The 24467-nt window shown below is 60.6% G+C and overlaps 1 protein-coding gene across 1 annotated transcript in view; it reads right to left on the minus strand.

The window, feature by feature from the left end:
• Positions 1-24467, minus strand: part of LOC128832812 (microtubule-actin cross-linking factor 1, isoforms 6/7-like) — an 84010-nt gene that overhangs the window by 14998 nt on the left and 44545 nt on the right. Inside the window, exons 23-31 of the mRNA XM_054020440.1 lie at positions 23896-24102; positions 23683-23802; positions 19641-19810; positions 14477-14636; positions 12463-12660; positions 8514-9032; positions 7960-8427; positions 5453-5641; positions 847-961 (exon numbers count right to left, since the gene is read on the minus strand). Of these exons, the coding sequence (XP_053876415.1) occupies positions 847-961; positions 5453-5641; positions 7960-8427; positions 8514-9032; positions 12463-12660; positions 14477-14636; positions 19641-19810; positions 23683-23802; positions 23896-24102 (2146 nt within the window). The remainder of the gene's footprint in view (positions 1-846; positions 962-5452; positions 5642-7959; positions 8428-8513; positions 9033-12462; positions 12661-14476; positions 14637-19640; positions 19811-23682; positions 23803-23895; positions 24103-24467) is intronic.

Raw genomic sequence — 24467 nt, forward strand, 5'->3', positions numbered from 1 at the left:
TCTGCTGGCTTGGTAAATCTAAGTATTGAAATAACCACCAGCGTTTGGGGTTTGTCTGCCCCGTTCTGTTTGCCAGTTCACCCTAATTGAGCTGACCTCGGCTGGCTCCCACGGGCCAGCCCCATCACAAGGAGTACCTGCTGAGCTGTTTTCAGTTAAGTCTGCAGCTTTGGGGGGACGTGGTTCAGACCTGGGTCTGTGTGTGCAGTAGGTCTGTGTGTCTGGCTCGACAAGGCAGGGTTCTGAAGTCCCAGGCTGGCAGGGAAAACGGCTCAGAGGTAGTTTCCAGCACATCAGGTGACAGGTCCCAAGGGGAGTCTCTGCGACCGAACCTGTCACAAGGGGGCAGTAAGGGGGGCTCCAGGGGGCAGTGAGGGGGGCTCCAGGGGACAGTGAGGGGGGATCCAGGGGGCAGCGAGGGGGGATCCAGGGGGCAGTGGGAGGGTGGCAGATTGTGGGGGGCAGCGAGGGGGGCTCCAGGGGGCAGTGGGAGGTGGCAGATTGTGGGGGCAGCGAGGGGGGCTCCAGGGGGCAGTGAGGGGGGCTCCAGGGGGCAGTGGGAGGTGGCAGATTGAGGGGGGCAGCGAGGGGGGCTCCAGGGGGCAGTGGGAGGTGGCAGATTGTGGGGGCAGCGAGGGGGGCTCCAGGGGGCAGCGAGGGGGGCTCCAGGGGGCAGTGGGAGGTGGCAGATTGTGGGGGGCAGCGAGGGGGGCTCCAGGGGGCAGCGAGGGGGGCTCCAGGGGGCAGTGGGAGGTGGCAGATTGTGGGGGGCAGTGAGGGAGGCTCCAGGGGGCAGCGAGGGGGGATCAAGGAGCAGGCGTGGGAGCCAGTGGCAGGCACCCTTACCTGCAGCCAGCCTGCGGGTGGTCGGCGGCCCCAGCTCCGGGGCCAGCTTGCGCTTGCAGGTTTTGGTGACCTTCTCCACGTCCGGCTGTTTGCGGTTCAGCTCCTCCATGAACTCCTGGGCAGGAGAGTCGGCGTGAGGGGGGCAGGGCCCGGGCTCCTTCCAGAGGAGCCCCCATGATGCGTGCGCCCCACCGTTGGGGGCTGGCAGGCAGGGCCCCAGTACAAGCCAGGGCGGATCCCATGGGCCAGCTGGGCAGTTCTGCCAGACGCCAGGCTGGTTGCTGGGGCAGGGCCCTCTCACCCCCCAGCTCCAGGACGCTCTGGATGGGCCACAGAGCGACCAGGCCCGGCCCCAAAGAGCTTCTAGGCTGAGCTGACACGGGGCAGTGAGGTGGGTGAGGACGAGAGACATCACTGCCCCATGGGGGTGGGGCAGGGGGGGAGGGTCAGAGCCCCATGGGGCCAGGGTATTGCAGGGGGGGAGGGCGAGGGATATCACTGCCCCATGGGGGTGGGGCGGGCGGGGAGGGTCAGAGCCCCATGGGGCCAGGGTATTGCGGGGGGGAGGGCGAGGGATATCACTGCCCCATGGGGGTGGGGTGGGGGTAGGGTCAGAGCCTCATGGGGCCAGGGTATTGCAGGGGGGAGGGCGAGGGATATCACTGCCCCATGGGGGTGGGGCGGGGGGGGAGGGTCAGAGCCCCATGGGGCCAGGGTATTGCGGGGGGGAGGGGCGAGGGATATCACTGCCCCATGGGGGTGGGGCAAGGGGAGGGTCAGAGCCCCATGGGGCCAGGGTATTGCAGGGGGGAGGGCGAGGGATATCACTGCCCCATGGGGCTGGGGCGGGGGGGAGGGTCAGAGCCCCATGGGGCCAGGGTATTGCGAGGGGGGGGAGGGCGAGGGATATCACTGCCCCATGGGGGTGGGTGTGGGTCAAAGTCCCATGGGGCCCGGGCAGTGTGGCGATGGGAGTGAGGGACATCACTGCCCCATGGGGGTGGGGCGGGGGATTCAGACCCTGGGCCAGTAGGGGCAAGAAGCAGTGACGTGCTGGCTGGGCAGTGGATGGCGGAGGAGGGGATGGCGGGGGCAGCTGGGGGGGACAGAGGGGGCAGCAGAGGGGAATGACAGGGGTGTGGCGGGGCAGAGCAGGAAATGGAGAGGAGAGGGCAGCAGAGGGGAATGACAGGCGTGTGGCGGGGCAGAGCGGGACATGGCAGAGGAGCGGGCAGCAGAGGGGAATGACAGGGGTGTAGCGGGGCAGAGCGGGACATGGCAGAGGAGGGGGCAGCAGAGGGGAATGACAGGCGTGTGGCGGGGCAGAGCGGGAAATGGCAGAGGAGGGGGCGGCAGAGGGGAATGACAGGGGTGTGGCGGGGCAGAGCAGGAAATGGCAGAGGAGGGGGCAGCAGAGGGGAATGACAGGGGTGTGGCGGGGCAGAGCGGGACATGGCAGAGGAGGGGGCAGCAGAGGGGAATGACAGGGGTGTGGCGGGGCAGAGCGGGAAATGGCAGAGGAGGGGGCGGCAGAGGGGAATGACAGGGGTGTGGCGGGGCAGAGCAGGAAATGGCAGAGGAGGGGGCAGCAGAGGGGAATGACAGGGGTGTGGCGGGGCAGAGCGGGACATGGCAGAGGAGGGGGCAGCAGAGGGGAATGACAGGGGTGTGGCGGGGCAGAGCGGGAAATGGCAGAGGAGGGGGCAGCAGAGGGGAATGACAGGCGTGTGGCGGGGCAGAGCGGGACATGGCAGAGGAGGGGGCAGCAGAGGGGAATGACAGGCGTGTGGCGGGGCAGAGCGGGAAATGGAGAGGAGGGGGCGGCAGAGGGGAATGACAGGGGTGTGGCGGGGCAGAGCAGGAAATGGCAGAGGAGGGGGCGGCAGAGGGGAATGACAGGGGTGTGGCGGGGGCAGAGCGGGAAATGGAGAGGAGGGGGCGGCAGAGGGGAATGACAGGGGTGTGGCGGGCAGAGCGGGAAATGGCAGAGGAGGGGGCAGCAGAGGGGAATGACAGGCGTGTGGCGGGGCAGAGCGGGAAATGGCAGAGGAGGGGGCAGCAGAGGGGAATGACAGGCGTGTGGCGGGGCAGAGCGGGAAATGGCAGAGGAGGGGGCAGCAGAGGGGAATGACAGGGGTGTGGCGGGGCAGAGCGGGACATGGCAGAGGAGGGGGCAGCAGAGGGGAATGACAGGGGTGTGGCGGGGCAGAGCGGGAAATGGCAGAGGAGGGGGCAGCAGAGGGGAATGACAGGGGTGTGGCGGGGCAGAGCGGGACATGGCAGAGGAGGGGGCAGCAGAGGGGAATGACAGGGGTGTGGCGGGGCAGAGCGGGAAATGGCAGAGGAGGGGGCAGCAGAGGGGAATGACAGGGGTGTGGCGGGGCAGAGCGGGACATGGCAGAGGAGGGGGCAGCAGAGGGGAATGACAGGGGTGTGGCGGGGCAGAGCGGGAAATGGCAGAGGAGGGGGCAGCAGAGGGGAATGACAGGCGTGTGGCGGGGCAGAGCGGGACATGGCAGAGGAGGGGGCAGCAGAGGGGAATGACAGGCGTGTGGCGGGGCAGAGCGGGACATGGCAGAGGAGGGGGCAGCAGAGGGGAATGACAGGGGTGTGGCGGAGCAGAGCGGGACATGGCAGAGGAGGGGGCAGCAGAGGGGAATGACAGGGGTGTGGCGGGGCAGAGCGGGAAATGGCAGAGGAGGGGGCGGCAGAGGGGAATGACAGGGGTGTGGCGGGGCAGAGCGGGAAATGGCAGAGGAGGGGGCGGCAGAGGGGAATGACAGGCGTGTGGCGGGGCAGAGCGGGAAATGGCAGAGGAGGGGGCGGCAGAGGGGAATGACAGGCGTGTGGCGGGGCAGAGCGGGACATGGCAGAGGAGGGGGCGGCAGAGGGGAATGACAGGGGTGTGGCGGGGCAGAGCGGGAAATGGCAGAGGAGGGGGCGGCAGAGGGGAATGACAGGGGTGTGGCGGGGCAGAGCGGGAAATGGCAGAGGAGGGGGCGGCAGAGGGGAATGACAGGGGTGTGGCGGGGCAGAGCGGGAAATGGCAGAGGAGGGGGCGGCAGAGGGGAATGACAGGGGTGTGGCGGGGCAGAGCGGGAAATGGCAGAGGAGGGGGCGGCAGAGGGGAATGACAGGGGTGTGGCGGGGCAGAGCGGGACATGGCAGAGGAGGGGGCGGCAGAGGGGAATGACAGGGGTGGCGGGGCAGAGCGGGACATGGCAGAGGAGGGGGCGGCAGAGGGGAATGACAGGGGTGTGGCAGGACAGAGCGGGACATGGCAGAGGAGGGGGCGGCAGAGGGGAATGACAGGCGTGTGGCAGGACAGAGCGGGAAATGGCAGAGGAGGGGGCAGCAGAGGGGAATGACAGGGGTGTGGCGGGGCAGAGCGGGACATGGAGAGGAGCGGGCAGCAGAGGGGAATGACGGCGTGTGGCGGGGCAGAGCGGGACATGGCAGAGGAGGGGGCAGCAGAGGGGAATGACAGGCGTGTGGCGGGGCAGAGCGGGAAATGGAGAGGAGGGGGCAGCAGAGGGGAATGACAGGCGTGTGGCGGGGCAGAGCGGGAAATGGCAGAGGAGGGGGCGGCAGAGGGGAATGACGGGTGTGGCGGGGCAGAGCGGGAAATGGCAGAGGAGGGGGCAGCAGAGGGGAATGACAGGCGTGTAGCGGGGCAGAGCGGGACATGGCAGAGGAGGGGGCGGCAGAGGGGAATGACAGGGGTGTGGCGGGGGGCAGAGGAGGGGGCAGCAGAGGGGAATGACAGGCGTGTGGCGGGGCAGAGCGGGAAATGGCAGAGGAGGGGGCGGCAGAGGGGAATGACGGGTGTGGCGGGGCAGAGCGGGAAATGGCAGAGGAGGGGGCAGCAGAGGGGAATGACAGGCGTGTAGCGGGGCAGAGCGGGACATGGCAGAGGAGGGGGCGGCAGAGGGGAATGACAGGGGTGTGGCGGGGCAGAGCGGGAAATGGCAGAGGAGGGGGCAGCAGAGGGGAATGACAGGGGTGTGGCGGGGCAGAGCGGGACATGGCAGAGGAGGGGGCAGCAGAGGGGAATGACAGGGGTGTGGCGGGGCAGAGCGGGACATGGCAGAGGAGGGGGCAGCAGAGGGGAATGACAGGCGTGTGGCGGGGCAGAGCGGGAAATGGCAGAGGAGGGGGCGGCAGAGGGGAATGACAGGGGTGTGGCGGGGCAGAGCGGGACATGGAGAGGAGCGGGCAGCAGAGGGGAATGACAGGCGTGTGGCGGGGCAGAGCGGGACATGGCAGAGGAGGGGGCAGCAGAGGGGAATGACAGGCGTGTGGCGGGGCAGAGCGGGAAATGGCAGAGGAGGGGGCGGCAGAGGGGAATGACAGGCGTGTGGCGGGGCAGAGCGGGAAATGGAGAGGAGGGGGCAGCAGAGGGGAATGACAGGCGTGTGGCGGGGCAGAGCGGGAAATGGCAGAGGAGGGGGCAGCAGAGGGGAATGACAGGGGTGTGGCAGGACAGAGCGGGAAATGGCAGAGGAGGGGGCAGCAGAGGGGAATGACAGGCGTGTGGCGGGGCAGAGCGGGAAATGGCAGAGGAGGGGGCAGCAGAGAGGGCAGGTACCGGCCCCAGCCCTGTTACCATGTGCTGGGAGTTGAGCTCCTGCAGCTGCTGGGCGTCGTCAGGCAGTGTCTCCTGGTCCCTCAGGCTCAGCGACTCCTCGGCAGCTGCAATCCAGTCGACGAGCCGGCCCATCTCCTCCCGCTCTGCGGCCAGCCTGGCCGTCTGGGCCTGGAGCCGCTCGCCCTGCTGCTGGGCCCAGCTCAGCACCTGCACACACGGGCAGTGACCAGGGGGCAGCATGGAGGAGAGACTGCGAGAAGCACCCCTGTCCACAGACCAGGGGGAGCAATGAGGGCACAAACAGGCCTGTGGGCACAGGGCATCAAGGGTACGAATTGTGGGCCCATGGGCCCAGAGAACCGAGGACACTGACCATGGGCCCCATGGGAAAAGGGAACGGAGGTCACGGACTGAGGGGCAGCAGGGACACAGATCCGGGGGCCCATGGGCACTGAGGACACGGAGTGGAGCCCCGTGGGCACAGGGTACCGCAGATACAGAGCCGGGCCCCGTGGGCAGAGGGTGGCAAGCTATGGCACTGTGTCTCTGTGACGTTATTGGCATAATCTGGGACCATATAGAACATGGTTGCAACCAAAGTCCTGTAGTGGCACCAAATCTTGTATAAAGGGGGTCAAATGAGGTGTCTAAGACAAGGTTATGGTTTGCTGGTTATGATTATGCTGTCTGTATGTGTGTATCAATTTTGTAGTTGAAGTTATGAATATTGGCTCTGTCCTGTCTGTATTTCAAACTTATGCTATGCTTCTGGGAGACATGCCAGACAAGTTGGTGTTAGCTCTGCCTAGCCTGCTTGATGGCCCATTAAGGACCATCAGCTACAACTGACCCACTGAGAGAAGGCAGATACGCCTTGTAACTCAGCAAAGTATGCAGGGACTGGCCCATGTGACTCCAGACTCCATTTTGCTGTAATTTTCCACAGTAAGAACAAAGAGGTGTTCTTACACCTGGAAAAGACAATAAAAGGCTGATGCCTCGTCTACATCTGGTCTTCAATCCTGCTTCTTACCTCTGGAGGGACTTTGCTACAAACTGAAGCTCTGAACAAAGTACTGATGACCCATCCCAGCTGGGGATGTTCCAGAGACTTGATTGGAACCTGCAGTTTATTTCATCACTGCTACAAGCCTGAACCAAGAACTTTGCCATTACTGTATGTAATTGATTCCATTTAACCAATTCTAGCTCTCATCTCTATCTTTTTCCTGTTATGAATAAACTTTTAGATTTTAAATTAAATTAAATTAATGGAGATATCCCATCTCCTAGAACTGGAAGGGACCTTGAAAGGTCATCGAGTCCAGCCCCCTGCCTTCACTAGCAGGACCAAGTACTGATTTTGCCCCAGATCCCCAAGTGGCCCCCTCAAGGATTGAACTCACAACCCTGGGTTTAGCAGGCCAATGCTCAAACCACTGAGCTATCCCTCCCCCCTTTAGATTCTAAAGGATTGGCAACAGTGTGATTTGTGGGTAAGATCTGATTTGTATATTGACCTGGGTCTGGGGCTTGGTCCTTTGGGATCAGGAGAACCTTTTTCTTTTACTGGGGTATTGGTTTTCATAACCATTTGTCCCCATAACGAGTGGCGCTGGTGGTGATACTGGGAAACTGGAGTGTCTAAGGGAATTGCTTGTGAGACTTGCGGTTAGCCAGTGGGGTGAGACCGAAGTCCTCCTAGTCTGGCTGGTTTGGTTTGCCTTAGAGGTGGAAAAACCCTGGCCTTGGGCTGTGACTGCCCTGTTTTAAGCAATTTGTCCTGAATTGGCGCTCTCAGTTGGGTCCTGCCAGAACTGCATCGTTACAGTCTCCATAAGGGTTTGTCACTTGTCTATGTTGCGCTGTGTCCAGGGGTGATTTGGCTGCTTCATGTCCAGGCTTGACAGGCTCAGGTGGGGAGGCCTGGCAGGCTCACGGGAGGGGGGTCCCCACTCACACAGGTTCCACACCCTCCCCCCAAGGGAGACGCAGCAGGAAGCCAGTGACTGCCACCTATCAGCTGCTCTGATGGGTCCCGGACAGACCCTGCTGGGTGCCCCGGCCAGCCGGGAGATGCCCCGCTGGGCCCAGAACCCATGGAAGGGTGAGGGGAGCGGGGCCATGGCAGGGCCTGCCCTACTGCAGAGCGGGCTGGGACCTCGCAGGAGGGGTCTGTCCTGATGTGTCTGGCGCTGGACAGCGGGAGGAGGGCAGCCCGACCACCTGCGGCTGGAGCCCGTTCCCCTGGTACAGACTGTGCATGCTGGGCGTGTGGGAATCCCCTCTGCCCCCAAGCACTGTCCCAGGGCCCACGAGGACACAGGGCAGACACAAAAGAAGTCCCACTGTCTGGGTCGGGAAGAGCCTGGCCTGGGGGCTGAGGTCAAGGGGAAAGGGGCGATGCAGGTGGCCGGCCCAGGCCCAGTGTGGGCCGTGTGCTGGGCCGCGGGAGCCCCCTGGGATGCTGGCGGGCGCCCTGGGGCTCTGCCTGCCCCGGCCCGGCGGACTCTGCTCACACTCACCTCCTGGAAGCGGCTCTTGGCCACGGTGATCCAGGACTTGATGGTGACGACGGAGTCGGGGTGGCAGGCAGACAGGATCTCCTCCCCCAGGGACGTGATGCACTCCAGCTCGAGCTGCTGGCACTGCAGAGTCTTCATCAGCTCCTGCTCCGTGCGCAAGAGCAGCTCAGCTCCACAGCATGCCCGAGAGCTGCCAGGCCGGGCTGAGGGGGGCTGCCAGGCCGGGCTGAGGGGGGCTGCCGAGCAGGGAGGAGGGGGCTGCTGAGTGGGGCTGAGGGGGGTTCCAGGCTGAGGGGGCTGCCGAGCCGGGCTGAGAGGGGCTGCCGAGCAGGGTGGAGGGGGCTGCTGAGTGGGGCTGAGGGGGGTTCCAGGCTGAGGGGGGTTCCAGGCTGAGGGGGCTGCCAGGTCAGGCTGAGGGGGGCTGCCGAGCCGAGCTGGGAGGGCTGCCAGGTTGAGGGGGGTTCCAGGCTGAGGGGGGATGCCAGGCCGGGCTGAGGGGGGCTGCCGAGCAGGGAGGAGGGGGGTTCCAGGCTGAGGGGGCTGCCAGGTCAGGCTGAGGGGGGCTGCCGAGCTGGGCTGAGGGGACTCCATTGGGATGGAGACGCAGTGCCAGCGTGGTGGCTGCAGAGACCTGGTCCTGAGGCCTGGGGGTGCAGAGGCTGCCCGGCAAGACAAGGGGTCAAAGCCCCCCTCACTTCTCCGGCAGGATAGGGCCAGGTCTGGGCCAAGGGAGAGCTCCTGCTTCGCCCTGCCCTGCCCAGGGCGTGGCCAGGAACGGACTGGGGGCACGGCAGGGGGCAGGACGAAGGCAGGGGGCAGGAGCTGACACTGGGTGGTGGGGGCCAGAGTGCGAGGCAGTGGAGCTGGCACCCCGGACCCTGCTCCAGGCCTTGCTGCACCCAGCCAGGAGGAGAGGTGGGGCAGGAGCTGGGGTGGGGGGCACTCACTTGCAGCTGGCTCTGGCACTCGCGCAGGGCCGCCTCCTCCTCCGGGAAGACGCCGTGCCGGAGGGTTTTCTCCGACTCAGCCAGGTGGGCCAGGAACGAGCGCACCAGGCTGTGGAACTCCTCCGCCTGCACAGGAGAGCAAGGGTTGGCAGGGACTGGACCAGCCTTGGGCTCAGAGCCAGCCCACCTGCCCGGGGCCGGTGCCCCTCTCGCCCAGCTCGACCCCCTGCGTGGCCAGGTGGCCCGCCGGCCCTGTCCCAACTGGGGGGGCTTGGCGGGGGGTTAGCTCAGCCCGACACTCTCCACAGACGCGCCAAAGGGCCGCGAGTCCCCGATGGCGTCGCACAGACCGGCCTGGTCCCCTTCGCAGTGACCCAGCAGCCCGGGAAGCTGACCCAGTGAGACCGGCGCCATCCCTGTGTGGACCCTGTGATTTCAGGCCAGGAGCAGCTCCTGGGGTTCAGCTCAAACCGGCTGGGCACAGGACTGAGCTAACCTGCAATGGCCTCTCCTGGACTGAAATCGGCACGTCCACACTAGTGCCCCAGGCTGCAACCTCCTAACCAGATTGTGGTGCTGCTTCCCTGCCTGACAGGGCCTGCGACAGCTCCCTCCGCCTAAACAAACCGTCACATGCCTGCCTAGGCTGGGCCCCTGGCCACGGCCCCCTGCCCTCCCTGCTAGTCTGGGCCTTGGCCACGGCCCCCTGCCCTCCCTGCCTAGTCTGGGCCCCTGGCCCCGGCCCCCTGCCCTCCCTGCCTAGTCTGGGCCCCTGGCCCCGGCCCCCTGCCCTCCCTGCCTAGTCTTGGGCCACGGCCCCGGCCCCCTGCCCTCCCTGCCTAGTCTGGGCCCCCAGCCACGGCCCCCTGCCCTCCCTGCCTAGTCCGGGCCCCCAGCCATGGCCCCCTGCCCTCCCTGCCTAGTCTGGGCCCCTGGCCCCGGCCCCCTGCCCTCCCTGCCTAGTCTCAGAAAAGCAGACTTTGACTCCCTCAGGGAACAGATGGGCAGGATCCCCTGGGAGAATAACATGAAGGGCAAAGGGGTCCAGGAGAGCTGGCTTTATTTTAAAGAATCCTTATTGAGGTTACAGGAACAAACCATCCCGATGTGTAGAAAGAATAGTAAATATGGCAGGCGACCAGCTTGGCTAAACAGTGAAATCCTTGCTGATCTTAAACGCAAAAAAGAAGCTTACAAGAAGTGGAAGATGGGACAAATGACCAGGGAGGAGTATAAAAATATTGCTCAGGCGTGCAGGAGTGAAATCAGGAAGGCCAAATCACACTTGGAGTTGCAGTTAGCAAGAGATGTTAAGAGTAACAAGAAGGGTTTCTTCAGGTATGTTAGCAACAAGAAGAAAATCAAGGAAAGTGTGGGCCCCTTACTGAATGAGGGAGGCAACCTAGTGACCGAGAATGTGGAAAAAGCTAATGTACTCAATGATTTTTTTGCCTCTGTCTTCACGAACAAGGTCAGCTCCCAGACTGCTGCACTGGGCAGCACAGCATGGGGAGGAGGTGACCAGCCCTCTGTGGAGAAAGAAGTGGTTCGGGACTATTTAGAAAAACTGGACGTGCACAAGTCCATGGGGCCGGATGCGCTGCATCCGAGGGTGCTAAAGGAGTTGGCGGGTGAGATTGCAGAGCCATTAGCCATTATTTTTGAAAACTCATGGAGATCGGGGGAGGTCCCAGATGACTGGAAAAAGGCTAATGTAGTGCCCATCTTTAAAAAAGGGAAGAAGGAGGATCTGGGGAACTATAGGCCAGTCAGCCTCACCTCAGTCCCTGGAAAAATCATGGAGCAGGTCCTCAAGGAATCAATTATGAAACATTTAGAGGAGAGGAAAGTGATCAGGAACAGTCAGCATGGATTCACGAAGGGGAAGTCGTGCCTGACTAACCTAATTGCCTTCTATGATGAGATAACTGGCTCTGTGGATGAGGGGAAAGCAGTGGATGTGTTATTCCTTGACTTTAGCAAAGCTTTTGATACGGTCTCCCACAGTATTCTTGCCGCCAAGTTAAAGAAGTATGGGCTGGATGAATGGACTGTAAGGTGGATAGAAAGCTGGCTAGATCGTCGGGCTCAACGGGTAGTGATCAATGGCTCCATGTCTAGTTGGCAGCCGGTTTCAAGCGGAGTGCTCCAAGGGTCGGTCCTGGGGCTGGTTTTGTTTAATATCTTTATTAATGATCTGGAGGATGGTGTGGACTGCACTCTCAGCAAGTTTGCAGATGACACTAAACTAGGAGGCGTGGTAGATACAGTAGAGGGTAGGGATCGGATACAGAGGGACCTAGACAAATTAGAAGATTGGGCCGAAAAAAAACTGATGAGGTTCAACAAGGACAAGTGCAGAGTCCTGCACTTAGGACAGAAGAATCCCATGCACTGCTACAGACTAGGGACCGAATAGCTAGGTAGCAGTTCTGCAGAAAAGGACCTAGGGGTCACAGTGGACGAGAAGCTGGATATGAGTCAACAGTGTGCTCTTGTTGCCAAGAAGGCTAACGGCATTTTGGGCTGTATAAGTAGGGGCATTGCCAGCAGATCGAGGAACGTGATCGTTCCCCTTTATTCGACATTGGTGAGGCCTCATCTGGAATACTGTGTCCAGTTTTGGGCCCCACACTACAAGAAGGATGTGGAAAAATTGGAAAGAGTCCAGCGGAGGGCAACAAAAATGATTAGGGGTCTGGAGCACATGACTTATGAGGAGAGGCTGAGGGAACTGGGATTGTTTAGTCTGCAGAAGAGAAGAGTGAGGGGGGATTTGATAGCAGCCTTCAACTACCTGAAGGGGGGTTCCAAAGAGGATGGAGCTCGGCTGTTCTCAGTGGTGGCAGACGACAGAACAAGGAGCAATGGTCTCAAGTTGCAGTGGGGGAGGTCCAGGTTGGATATCAGGAAAAACTATTTCACTAGGAGGGTGGTGAAACACTGGAATGCGTTACCTAGGGAGGTGGTGGAGTCTCCTTCCTTGGAGGTTTTTAAGGCCCGGCTTGACAAAGCCCTGGTTGGGATGATTTAGTTGGGAATTGGTCCTGCTTTGAGCAGGGGGTTGGACTAGATGACCTCCTGAGGTCCCTTCCAACCCTGATATTCTATGATTCTATGATTCTATGATTCTTGGGCCACGGCCCCGGCCCCCTGCCCTCCCTGCCTAGTCCGGGCCCCCAGCCATGGCCCCCTGCCCTCCCTCCCTGCCTAGTCTGGGCCTTGGCCACAGCCCCCTGCCCTCCCTGCCTAGTCCGGGCCCCCAGCCATGGCCACGTGCCCTCCCTCCCTGCCTAGCCTGGGCCCCGGCCACGGCCCTCTGCCCTCCCTGCCTAGTCTGGGCCTCGGCCACGGCCCCCTGCCCTCCCTCCTAGTCTGGGCCTCGGCCATGGCCCCCTGCCCTCCCTGCTAGTCTGGGACCCCAGCCACGGCCCCCTGCCCTCCCTCCTAGTCTGGGCCCCCGGCCCCACAGCCACGGCCCCCTGCCCTCCCTGCTAGTCTGGGCCCCCGGCCCCACGGCCAAGGCCCCCTGCCCTCCATCTCTCCCTCCTCTCACCTGCTGTAACGAAGCCTCCAGCCGGCCCTGCTTGGAGATGGAGAGTTTGCAGATCAGGTCCCAGCGGCCGCTCAGCTCCTCCATTTGCTTCTGCAGCCACTGGGAGTCGACGCTGTTGCTGCCCCGAGTCAGGTCCCTCACCGAGCGCTTCAGCATCTTAATGCAGCTGGCTCGCTTGCCCAGCTCCTTCTGGAAAGCCTGCGGAGGGAGAGCAGGTGTGGGCAGGACCGTGCAAGGTCCATGTCAGAGCAGCTGCAGGGAGCCTTGGGCCCACAGCTCTGCCTGTCCCCGGGGTCCCAGGCATGGAGCTGAGTGGGACTCTCGCTGGGCACTCTCTTTGCCTGGGCGTCCGTGCCCAGCTGGGAGCCCAGGCTGCCAGGCGAGAGAGACCTCTGCCGGGGACTATCGCGGCTGGAAGGTGCCAGGGAGACAGAGCGTCGTCATTTCTGGACGAGCTCCCGCCCCAGCGTGCATCAGCCCCGCGTCCCGGGCGGGGATTGTGCATCCTGGAGAGTGTGGGACGGGGGGAGGCAGAGTCGGGGGACACGGCTGTGACGGTGCCCCCCATAAGGATTTATGGAAATGTGCTTAGGAATGTAAATATGACATAACTGGAATATGTTTTACGCTACATATGCCGTCTAACATATCTCTGCAAAGGTTATGATCTACTGAATCTATTCATCCTATCTGTATGCATGAGTCATTGTTGTACTCGAAGTTATGAATATTGGCTGTGTACTGGTTTGATTTTAAGTAGCCTTAGTAAAGAATTTGGTCAGCTTCTTTAGAAACGAATTTGCAAGTTAAGTGCCTAATCAAGAAGCACTTAACGGACAATGGATCTTGGAAGGCTCCAATCCACACAGGAAGTCTACTTGAGGATGTTCAAGGCAGCATGTGAACCATGGCTGCTACCTGTAAGTTCTGAGTCATGCGTGGACATGTGACTTGCCCATGTGACTCCAAAACTCCATCTTGGAGCTGGGATTCTACACGGGGGAGTGAGGGGTGTCCACCCACAAGAGAAAGTCTATTTAAACCCCTGAGAGACCCCTCCATTTTGTCTTCAGCTGGCTCAAGAGATAGCCTCTCCACCCCCAAGGATACCCGAAAGAAACTGGAACAAAGGACAGTAACCACGGGGGTGTGAGTGATTGCTAGACCCAGACTAGAAGGAGGCTTGTCTGTAAAAGAGGCTTCTTGGAACATCTCTGAGGGTGAGATTTTATCTGTATTCAGCAACAAAGAGTCCTGTGGCACCTTATAGACTAACAGATGTTTTGGAGCATAAGCTTTCGTGGGTGAATACCGACATGCGTCTGACGAAGTGGGCATTCACCCACGAAAGCTTATGCTCCAATACATCTGTTAGTCTATAAGGTGCCACAGGACTCTCTGTTGCTTTTTACAGATCCGGACTAACACAGCTACCCCTTTGATACTATCTGTATTCAGTTTCTTACTGTATTAGGCATAGGCTTGTGTGTTTTATTTTATTTTGCTTGGTAATTCACTTTGTTCTGTCTGTTATTATTGGAACCACTTAAATCCACTTAAACCACTTTTAGTATTTAATAAAATCACTTTTTACTTATTAATTAACCCAGAGTATGTATTAATACCTGGGGGCGGGGGGGGGGGGGAACAACTGTGCATATCTCTCAATCAGTGTTAGAGAGGGCAAACAATTAATGAGTTTACCCTGTGTAAGCTTTATACAGGCTAAAACGGGTTTATTTGGGGTGTGGACCCTATTGGGAGTTGGGCATCCGAGCATTAAAGACAGGAACACTTCTTAAGCTACTTTCAGTTAAGCCTGCAGTTTGTGGGACGTGGTTCAGACCTGGGTCTGTGTTTGTGGCCGGCAAGCGTGTCTGGCACAACCAGGCAGGGTTCTGGAGTCCCAGGCTGGCAGGGAAAGCAGGGGCAGACGTAGTCTTGGCACCAGTTGGCAGCCCCAAGGGGGTTTTTGTGATCCAACCCGTCACAGCGGCACCAGAGGAATACAGACCTTGTGCTTGTCCATGAGGTCGCTGACCAGGTCGCGATCCCCCCCAACCGGCACCTCCTCACACAGCTGTGGCTCGGCCCGGTACAGCCAGTCCAGCAGGGCTTGCAGGGCGTCCGTGAACTTGCCCGAGAATAGCAGGCTCTCCTCCAGCTTGTGCTGCCTGAAAGGAAATGGGTGATGGGCAGCGACCCCGCCATGTGCAGGTCTGGGCCAGGGAGATGGGCACGCTGCCCTGGGAAGGGTCTTCCCCCAACCAGGAGAGTGTGTGTAGAGTGGGGGCCCCGCCCCTGCAGTGTGTGTGTGTGTGTGTAATGTGAGCCCCACCCGCGCAGTCTGTGTGTGTGTGTAGTGTGGGCCCCACCCGTGCAGTGTGTGTGTAATGTGGGCCCCACCCGCGCAGTGTGTGTGTGTGTGTGTGTGTGTAATGTGAGCCCCACCCGCGCAGTGTGTGTGTGTGTGTAGTGTGGGCCCCACCCGTGCAGTGTGTGTGTAATGTGGGCCCCACCCGCGCAGTGTGTGTGTGTAATGTGGGCCCCACCCGCGCAGTGTGTGTGTAGTGTGGGCCCCACCCACGCAGTGTGTCTGTGTGTGTGTGTGTGTGTGTGTGTAGTGTGGGCCCCACCCATGCAGTGTGCGGGTGTGTAATGTGGGCCTTGCCCCAGCAATGTGTGTGTGTGTGTTTCAAGTAGGGGCCCTGCCCCCGCAATGCGTGTGTGTGTGTGTGTGTGTGTGTGTGTGTGTGTGTGTGTGTGTGTGTGGAGTGGGAGCCCTGCCCCAGCAGTGTGTGCATGACCCAGGGAGGGGAGAAGGTAAGAGTCCAAGGGGGGCATTTTTATGAATTTGCCGAGGTGCCAGTTAGATGTTAAAGTAGAAATCTTGCCAATTTGCTGAGTGCGAACCCTCTTTCCCTGAGCCCAGGCAGCGCTACCTAAGTTAACACTAGGTTCATGGAAACATAGACCCACAGAGCGCCCGCAAGGGTCAGCTAGTCTAATGCCCGCACGATGCAGGATTTGTTGTCTCTAAACCAGCCAAGACAGTTCACTCTCCAGCCTCCTTTTGAAAACCTCCAGTGAAGGAGCTTCCACAGCCGCCCCAGCTCTCTGCTCTGTCCCATTGTCCCACTGTTCTTACAGTTAGGAAGTTTATCCTGAGATTTAATCTAAACCTGCCATGCTGCAGTTTGACCCCATCGCCTCTTGTCCTGCCCTCTGGGGCCAGAGAGAACAACTTTTCTCCATTTTGATGGCAGCCTGTCAAGTATCTGAAGACCCCGACATGCCCCCCCCGCCCCTCCAATCTCCTCTTTTCCAAACTAAACGTACCCAGGTCCTTCAGCCTTTGCTCGTATGGCTGCATTCCAGCTCTCTGATCATCTTTGTCGCTCACCTCTGGATCCTTTCCAGTTTCTACATCCTTTCCATTGGTGACCAAAACTAGACACTGTTCTCCAGCTGAGGCCTAACCAGCGCCGAGTGGAGCGGCACTATCACCGGGGTTGATTGGAGGGGGGGGGAAGCCAGTACAAATTACCGGGGCCTGGCAGTCCGGAAGGGGGCCCGGGGCCCAGCTTCCCCACCCCCCTCTCATCAGCCCTGTTTAGCTGGTCCACCCTTGCTGGGGGGCCCGAAAAAATTTTTCACCGGGGCCCGAACCCGCTCTCGGCGGCCCTGACTATCACCTCCTGTGATTTGCATGCTATGACTCTGTTAGTGCAACCTGAAATTGCATTTGCTTTTTTTGCCACAGCATCGCATTGCTGACTCATGTTGAGGTTGTGATCCACCACAACTCCCAGAGCCTTGTCAGCAGTGCTGCTGACAAACCAGTTATCCCCCCTGTGACGTTGCACTCCATATGCTTGATGGAAATATGCTTGGAGTGTGAATATAATGTAACTGGAATATACTTCATGCAAAAGGTCTCTTGTAAAGTATCATTACAAAGTTTATAATCTACTGAGTGTGATCATCCTATTTGTGTAAATGTACCAGTCTTGTATCTGAAACTAGAAATATGAAGTTAACACTATTTCACTAGGAGGGTGGTGAAGCACTGGAATGCGTTACCTAGGGAGGTGGTGGAATCTCCATCCTTAGAGGTTTTTAAGGGCCGGCTTGACAAAGCCCTGGCTGGGATGATTTAGTTGGGGTTGATCCTGCTTTGAGCAGGGGTTTGGACTAGATACCTCCTGAGGTCCCTTCCAGCCCTGAGATTCTATGATTCTATGATCTGACCTGGCGAGGGGGGGGAGGATGTGGCGCTGCCCCATAGATCTGACCTGGCAGTGGTGGGCGGGAGAGGATGCGGCACTTCCCCATAGTTCTGACCCGACAGTGGGGGGAGGGGGCAGGAGGAGGATACGGCGCTGCTCCATAGATCTGACCAGGTGAGGGGGGAGAGGATGTGGCGCTGCCCCATAGATCTGACCCAGCAGTGGGGGGCAGGGGAGGATGCGGGGCTGCAGGGCCGAGAGTTGGGACGGGCGTTAGGAAGGGGGTGTGGGGGGCGCCTGGCCCAGGGAATGGGAGGCTGTGCCGGGCAGAGGGGGCACTGATGGTGCAAGGGCAGCAGGGCGGGTCTGTTGTGATAACAGGGCCTATAAAACGTCCCGCATCGTGAAGTGAAATGTCGCGAGGACCTGCGGGTGCTCCAAGGGCGCTACCAGCAGCAGACGCGGAGCCAGGAGTTAATGGACCTAGCCCAGACGGACGGAGCAGCCTGAAAGGCGTCCTTCTGCAGGGGAGACCACCAGGCCTTGTTCTGCTTCTAGGAACTTTGTTTTTCACGGGGAGGTCTGAAAGTCATCAGGGCTCCATGACGCCCATGCTCAGCCGTTTGGGGGACACCCAATTGCCAGCACCCCAAAGGCACGGGAGCTCCTGCTCGGTTCCCTTTCTATCAGGTTACTTTCTGCCCCTCCCACCCCCCACCCCCTCGTATCCCATATCCCTCTCTCAGCGGCTCACCAGCCCCTGAAAGCCACAGCACTGGGTCGGCACCATGCGATGACCTGCCCACCAGCCCGCCCTGGCTAGGGAGAAAAGACCCAACCAAATGACATTTCTGACTGGAGTGGGAACCAGGGTCCAAGCACCAGGCTCTGTGGTCCACCCATGGCTGACCAGCCGGCCCGTGTTGGATTCCCCCCTTTCTAGCCTCTCTCGCCTGCAGCTTGTGCCAGTCTGACTGGAGACGGGCGCACCAGGACAGCGTGAATTACCCTCCCGTGGGCAGCACAGCGAGGTTACTCTGGGAATAAATGGCTCTGCTAGTTTAAAGGTGACTTGCATGATGTGACCCAGTAGGGAGTGGGGCAGATTGATCTGGGAATGTCATTTAGTGTTACTGGGGCTGTCTGCATGGGGGATGGGAGAGCAGGGGATGACTTTAGGTGAGGGACGGTACCTGAGCCTGTAACCTGAGCCAAGAGGGGGGTTGGGCCAGGTGACACCTTTTGCCCGGGAAGCTGGACAAAGGGAGAGGGGGAGAGAAGGAGGGGGGAGAGCCTGCTGGAGGGGGTTTTGGTTTCAGTTTCGGGCTGGCTGGGAAGAGGCAGGGAACCCCAAGTCTGGGGTCTAAGCTCCTTGCCCCCACAGAGGGACTTGGCTGAGGGTCCTGGTTGTACCTACAAGCCCTGCTTGGGACTGTGTTCCTGTCATCTAATAAACCTGTGTTACTGGCTGGCTGAGAGTCCCGGTGACTCACAGGAAATGGGGGGTGCGGGCCCTGACTCCCCCACACTCCGTGACACAGGGTTTGATTCCATTTGTTCTGCACAAATGTAAAGGCTAGTTTTCAGTTCCTGTGCTCGATGCACTTCCCCTCTGGGGTGTCTGCCAAGGAGCCGAGAGTTCCCGGTCACTGCAGAGCAGAACCCCGAACCTGCATCACCGGCCTCATGCTGCACACTAGAAGATTTACAACTTTAACTCTTTTGACCCTTGACATTTATCCAACTGTGACGAAGTGGGACTGTTCTTAATGTTTCCTCTGAATCCTGTGTGGGTGCCTCAGTTTCCCCTATGCATTTCTTAAGTCTCTAGGGGGTGAGATTGTTGCAGAGCATAGGGCCAGTGCACATAAATGGCTGACAAACAAATAAAAGGAAGTTCTTCTTCATGCAGCGCACAGTCAACGTGTGGAACTCCTTACATGAGGAGGTTGTGAAGGCTAGGACTATAACAGGGTTTAAAAGAGAACTGGATAAATTCATGGAGGACAGGTCCATCAGTGGCTATTAGCCAGGATGGGTAAGGAATGGTGTCCCTAGCCTCTGTTTGTCAGAGGGTGAAGATGGATGGCAGGAAAGAAATCACTTGATCATTGCCTGTTAGGTTCACTCCCTCTGGGGCACTGGGCATTGGCCACTGTCAGTAGGCAGGATACTGGGCTAGATGGACCTTTGGTCTGACCCAGTACGGCCGTTCTTATGTTCTTATGACATTCTGTCTCCTGGCAACTAATGGCCTGGGCCCTTCCCCCTGCAAGGGGATGCTAAAGGTGTTTGGAGAACAAAGAGATCAGGTGACCTCCTGGCCCAGGAAAGGAACAAAGCCCAGAGGAGGAGGGGCTGGAAGGGGTTGCAGTTTGGAGCTGGCTGGGGACGGGAAGGGAGGGCAGACGTGGGTGTCTGGCTTGCTGGACCCCAGAATGGACCGGCTGAGGGATCCAGTTCTCTGGACCTACAAGCTCTGTTTTAGACCATGTTCCTGTCATCTAATAAACCTCTGTGTTACTGGCTGGCCGAGAGTCACGTCTGACTGCGAAGTGGGGGTGCAGGACCCTTTGGCTTCCCCAAGATCCTGCCTGGGCGGACTCGCTGTGGGAAGCGCACGGAGGGGCAGAGGATGCTGAATGCTCCCAGGTCAGACCCAGGAAGGTGAAGCCGTGTGAGCTTCTTGCCCTGAAGACAGTCTGCTCCCAGAGAGGAGACTTCACCAGAGTCCTGCCTGGCTTTGTGGGGAGCAGTTCCAGAGCATCGCCCGGGGACTCCATGATACCAACATATCCCAAGGGGGGGGGCCAAGGAGAAGATGGAGGCACAAGCACCAGCAGGGTGGGAGGTGGCAGGGTCTCAGGCCTGCATAGGGACCCAGCTCCCCTGGGTCCTGGCCCAGCAGAGACCAGTGCCAGCAGGACAAGGGCAGAACACCAGCCTCACCTCTCCACAGCCCGGCCACCCACGTCGTCCCAGCGCTCCTTTAGCTCCCCCAGCAGCTCCTCCAGCGGCTGCACGTCCTCGGCCAGCTGGGCCTTCTCCCGCAGCAAGCGCCCGCTGCGCAGCGTGGCCTCGTACACGGGACGCTTGGAGCGCAGCAGCTTCTGGAACTCCTGCTGGGCCGGAGAGGGCAGGTTAGTCCAAGAGAAATGGGCAGGAGCTGGAGACTAGGCCTGGTGGGTCAGCCCCGGGGAGATGGGTCAGGGGAGCAGGCAGGTCGGCCCCGGGGAGATGGGTCAGGGGAGCAGGCGGGTCGGCTCAGGGGAGATGGGTCAGGGGAGCAGGCGGGTCGGCCCCGGGGAGATGGGTCAGGGGAGCAGGCGGGTCGGCTCAGGGGAGATGGGTCAGGGGAGCAGGCGGGTCGGCCCCGGGGAGATGGGTCAGGGGAGCAGGCGGGTCGGCTCAGGGGAGATGGGTCAGGGGAGCAGGCGGGTCGGCCCCGGGGAGATGGGTCAGGGGAGCAGGCGGGTCGGCTCAGGGGAGATGGGTCAGGGGAGCAGGCGGGTCGGCCCCGGGGAGATGGGTCAGGGGAGCAGGCGGGTCGGCCCCGGGGAGATGGGTCAGGGGAGCAGGCGGGTCGGCTCAGGGGAGATGGGTCAGGGGAGCAGGCGGGTCGGCTCAGGGGAGATGGGTCAGGGGAGCAGGCGGGTCGGCCCCGGGGAGATGGGTCAGGGGAGCAGGCGGGTCGGCTCAGGGGAGATGGGTCAGGGGAGCAGGCGGGTCGGCCCCGGGGAGATGGGTCAGGGGCTGGGCGGCTGGAGCTGGGGAGCAGGCAGGTCGGCCCAGGGGAGTCTCTTGCACCCCAGGAATCCTTGCCAAGGTGGGCAGTCCCTGGGGGGGAGAGGGCTCCCGGAGGCTGCTGTCCCAGAGGGTCAGTGTCTGGCTGTGATGGGACATGCCCCAGTTCTGCCTGTGCTGGGCCCCGCTGGCCCGAGCCAGCCGTGAAAGCCGGAGCGTCGGGGGAAGCCCCCTCGGCCCCTTTGTGGAGAGGAGGAGGCCACACGACTCTATCCTCAGCGTGGAGCAGCTTCCCCCCCCCGGTGACTCCTCTCTAGGCTCTGTCCCCTACCCCCCGCCAGCCCCCGCCAGCACTGCCCAGCCCCTCACCCCAGACCTCCTTGGGCTGAGTGGGGCCTGGGAGTGCAGCTGGCCAAAGGGAGCGGTACCAGCGTGTCACACAGAGATGGGGAGCCACTGGCCAGTGCAGATCTGGGCACCCCCTCCCCCAGGCAGTCCCTGACCTTGCACACAAGGGCCCCAGGCCATCGGCTTTCTGCCAGAGGAGCGGGGCACGTTAGACACGACGTGTGAAGAAGTGGGAATTTTCTGCAGTAGGGGTATGACTGAGAGGCCTGGGCAGGCTGTGGGGGGTGATGGCCCCTTGTCCTGGAGACCCCCCATCCCCAAGGGGGGGTTCTGCAGTAGGGGTACGGCTGAGAGGCCTGGGCAGGCTGTGGGGGGTGATGGCCCCTTGTCCTGGGGACCCCTCCATACCAAAGGGGGGGTTCTGCAGTAGGGGTACGGCTGAGAGGCCCGGGCAGGCTGTGGGGAATGATGGCCCCTTGTCCTGGAGCCCCCCCCATCCCCAAGGGGTGGGTTCTGCAGTAGGGGTACGTCTGAGAGGCCTGGCGTGGTGCTGAAGGGTGACGACACCCAGGGCAGAGCAGGAGTCCGGAGGTGCTGGGTCAATGCCTCGTTGAAGGGGGCTGAGCCCGCCCACCCAGCCCCGTGGAGGATCCAGGAGGGCGACGGGAGCGCTGAGGGCCGGCGGGAGCTGTGACCTCAGCCGGGGGCTGCAGGAGGGGATCAGAACTGGCTTTGGGGAGACCAAGGGGCTCTCACCTGGCACTGACAGGGACCTGGGGTGGAGCGCTGGCTCGGCCAGGCTGGAATATGTCTGAACCCAGACATCTCGGAACTAACCTAAGGCCTTCCCGAGACCGCCTGACAAATACAGTTCTGGTCTGAGCCGGCCTCTGCGTGGCACAGCAAGTACTGGCTGGGAGCATGGAATTGTCTGTAATATTTGTATGAATCCCACGCGCGCCTCAGTTTCCCTCTGTAGTTTGCATTGTACCGGGGGGGAGGGATAAGCATAGATTTTTAAGGGCAATTATCCTTTGGCCCCAGTTTCCCCAGGCTGGGGGTGGATTCCCCATGACTGACAATGTCAGATCCAAAAGCCCAGGAGTTCTTTGGGGAGGCTCTGGGGCCTGTGATGAGGTGGGCGCAGCGATCCCTTCTGGCCTGGGAACGGGGTACGTCTGCTTCTGGGGCAGCGCAGTGACCTGAGCTGGAGTCACCGCGCTCTGGGGCCTGACGGGACTGGCTCAACCTGGCCCAGGTCAACAAGGGCTGCAGAGAGACAAGGCAAGCACCAAAGACTCAGGAGTGGGAAGCTCTGGCCGGTGGGGTGTGTGATGTTATTGACATAATCTGGGACCATATAGATCATTGTTGCAACCAAAGTCCTGTAGTGGCACCAAATCTTGTATAAAGGGGGTCAAATGAGGTGTCTAAGACAAGGTTATGGTTTTGCTGGTTATGATTATGCTGTCTATATGTGTGTATCAATTTTGTAGTTGAAGTTATGAATATTGGCTCTATACTGTCTGTATTTCAAACTTATGCTATGCTTCTGGGTGACACCCCAGACAAGTTGGTGTTAGCTCTGCCTAGCCTGCTTGATGGCCCATTAAGGACCATCAGCTACAACTGACCCATTGAGAGAAGGCAAATACGCCTTGTAACTCAGCAAAGTATGCAGGGACCGGCCCATGTGACTCCAGACTCCATTTTGCTGTAATTTTCCACAGTAAGGACAAAGAGGTGTTCTTACACCTGGAAAAGACTATAAAAGGCTGATGCCTCATCTCCATCTGGTCTTCAATCCTGCTTCATACCTCTCAAGGGACTCTGCTACAAACTGAAGCTCTGAACAAAGGACTGAATGACCCATCCCAGCTGGGGATGTTCCAGAGACTTAATTTGAACCTGCAGTTTATTCCATCGCTGCTGCAAGCCTGAACCAAGAACTGTGCCATCACTGTGTGTATAATTGATTCCATTTAACCAATTCTAACTCTCATCTCTATCTTTTTCCTTTTATGAATAAACCTTTAGATTTTAGATTCTAAAGGATTGGCAGCAGCGTGATTTGTGGGTAAGATCTGATTTGTATATTGACCTGGGTCTGGGGCTTGGTCCTTTGGGATCAGGAGAACCTTTTTCTTTTACTGGGGTATTGGTTTTCATAACCATTTGTCCCCATAACGTGTGGCACTGGTGGTAATACTGGGAAACTGGAGCGTCTAAGGGAATTGCTTGTGTGACTTGTGGTTAGCCAGTGGGGTGAGACCGAAGTCCTCTTAGTCTGGCTGGTGTCGCTGCAAACGCTGGCTGGTGCACCCGTCCCTGCATGTCTCTCCCAGGGTCTGGCTCAGGGCAGAGCTCCTGGCATGACGCAGGAGCGCTGGAGCCTAGTGGCTCAGGAAGGAGCCGGTGAGACCTGGAGGCCAGCCCTCGAGGAAGAGTGGGACCCCTTGGGGGCTGGCACCCTGAGGGGGCGTTGCTCAGAGCCCGGGGGGGGACACCGCGTTCTCGGGAGTGTGGCAGCAGCAGGCAAAGGCTGCAGGCTCCTGAGCAGGCACTCGACCCCCCATCCAGCCGAGGGCTCAACAGCTCCCCTGGGCCTAGCACTGCCCAGCCGGGAGGCAGGGTCACCCCTGCTGTCTCCCAGTTCTGCCCAGCCCTGGGGACGCAGCCGCCCTGGCCCTGCTGAGAGCAGAGAGATGGGTGTAGGGACCTCGTGCTCGGCACAGGGGAAGCCCGGGCAACCCCAGGAGAGGGCGGAGAGCCCTAGGGAGCACCGCCCTTGGGGGCAGCTCAGAGTCCGGGGAATCTGCAAGCCGCCGTGCGCTGGTGCGACAGCCCGGGGCAGAGCACAGGGCCCAGGGGGCTGGGGAGGGCAGTCACGGCGCCGCACCTTGTGTTCAGCCAGCTGGCACTTGATCTCCTCCTGGCTCATGGCGACGTCACCGGGGACCTCCAGAGTCTGCTCCACCTCATCCATCCAGTCCAGGAGCAGCTGCCGGGACTCACTGAACTGAAAGCGAGCGAGAGGGCGCGTCAGCAGGAGCCGCCGGGAACGCGACAGGGCCCGCTTCCCGCCACACCCTCGGGCGCCCCCGCACGGTACCTGCTTGGCACGCTTGCGAGCGTCCTCCAGCGCGGCGCCCCGCTCCCCGGTACGCCGCAGCACCTTGGCCACCCGCTCCTTGGCCGTCAGCACCAGGCTCTGGATCACAGCGCAGTCTTGCTTCCTGCTCACGTCCTTCAGGCGAGCGGCCACCACCTCCAGGCTGGACAGCTGCTCCCCGCGGGCCGTCACCTCCTTCAGCAGCGCCTGCCGAGCGAGCCAGAGCTAGCCAGGGCTGGCGCAGCCGGCCCTGGGGGAGGCCGCGGCCAAGGGGCAGCAGCCTGGCTTGGCGGAGGGCTTCTCCGAGCAGGCTCCAGGCACCGGAAGAGCCGTGGTGCTGGGAGCAGTGGGATTCCCCCACTGCTGCGGGAGGGAGGCATGCCTAGTGGGGAAGACACGCTGCGACGGGGTGTGGTGACAAAAGGGTTAAAGCGACCAATTAACCTCGGAGGGGTGGGGGTTAGGCCGAAGCTGGGGGCTGGGTCTCCAAGGGCTGCTCCGGGAGGGGCCAGCACGTTGCCCCAGGTGAAAGGGAGCTGGGAGCCTGCCTGGTGCCAGGCTGGTCAGGGCCC

The sequence above is a fragment of the Malaclemys terrapin genome, chromosome 2 (genome assembly GCF_027887155.1).
Source record: "Malaclemys terrapin pileata isolate rMalTer1 chromosome 2, rMalTer1.hap1, whole genome shotgun sequence".
In the NCBI taxonomy this organism is placed as follows: Eukaryota; Metazoa; Chordata; order Testudines; family Emydidae; genus Malaclemys; species Malaclemys terrapin.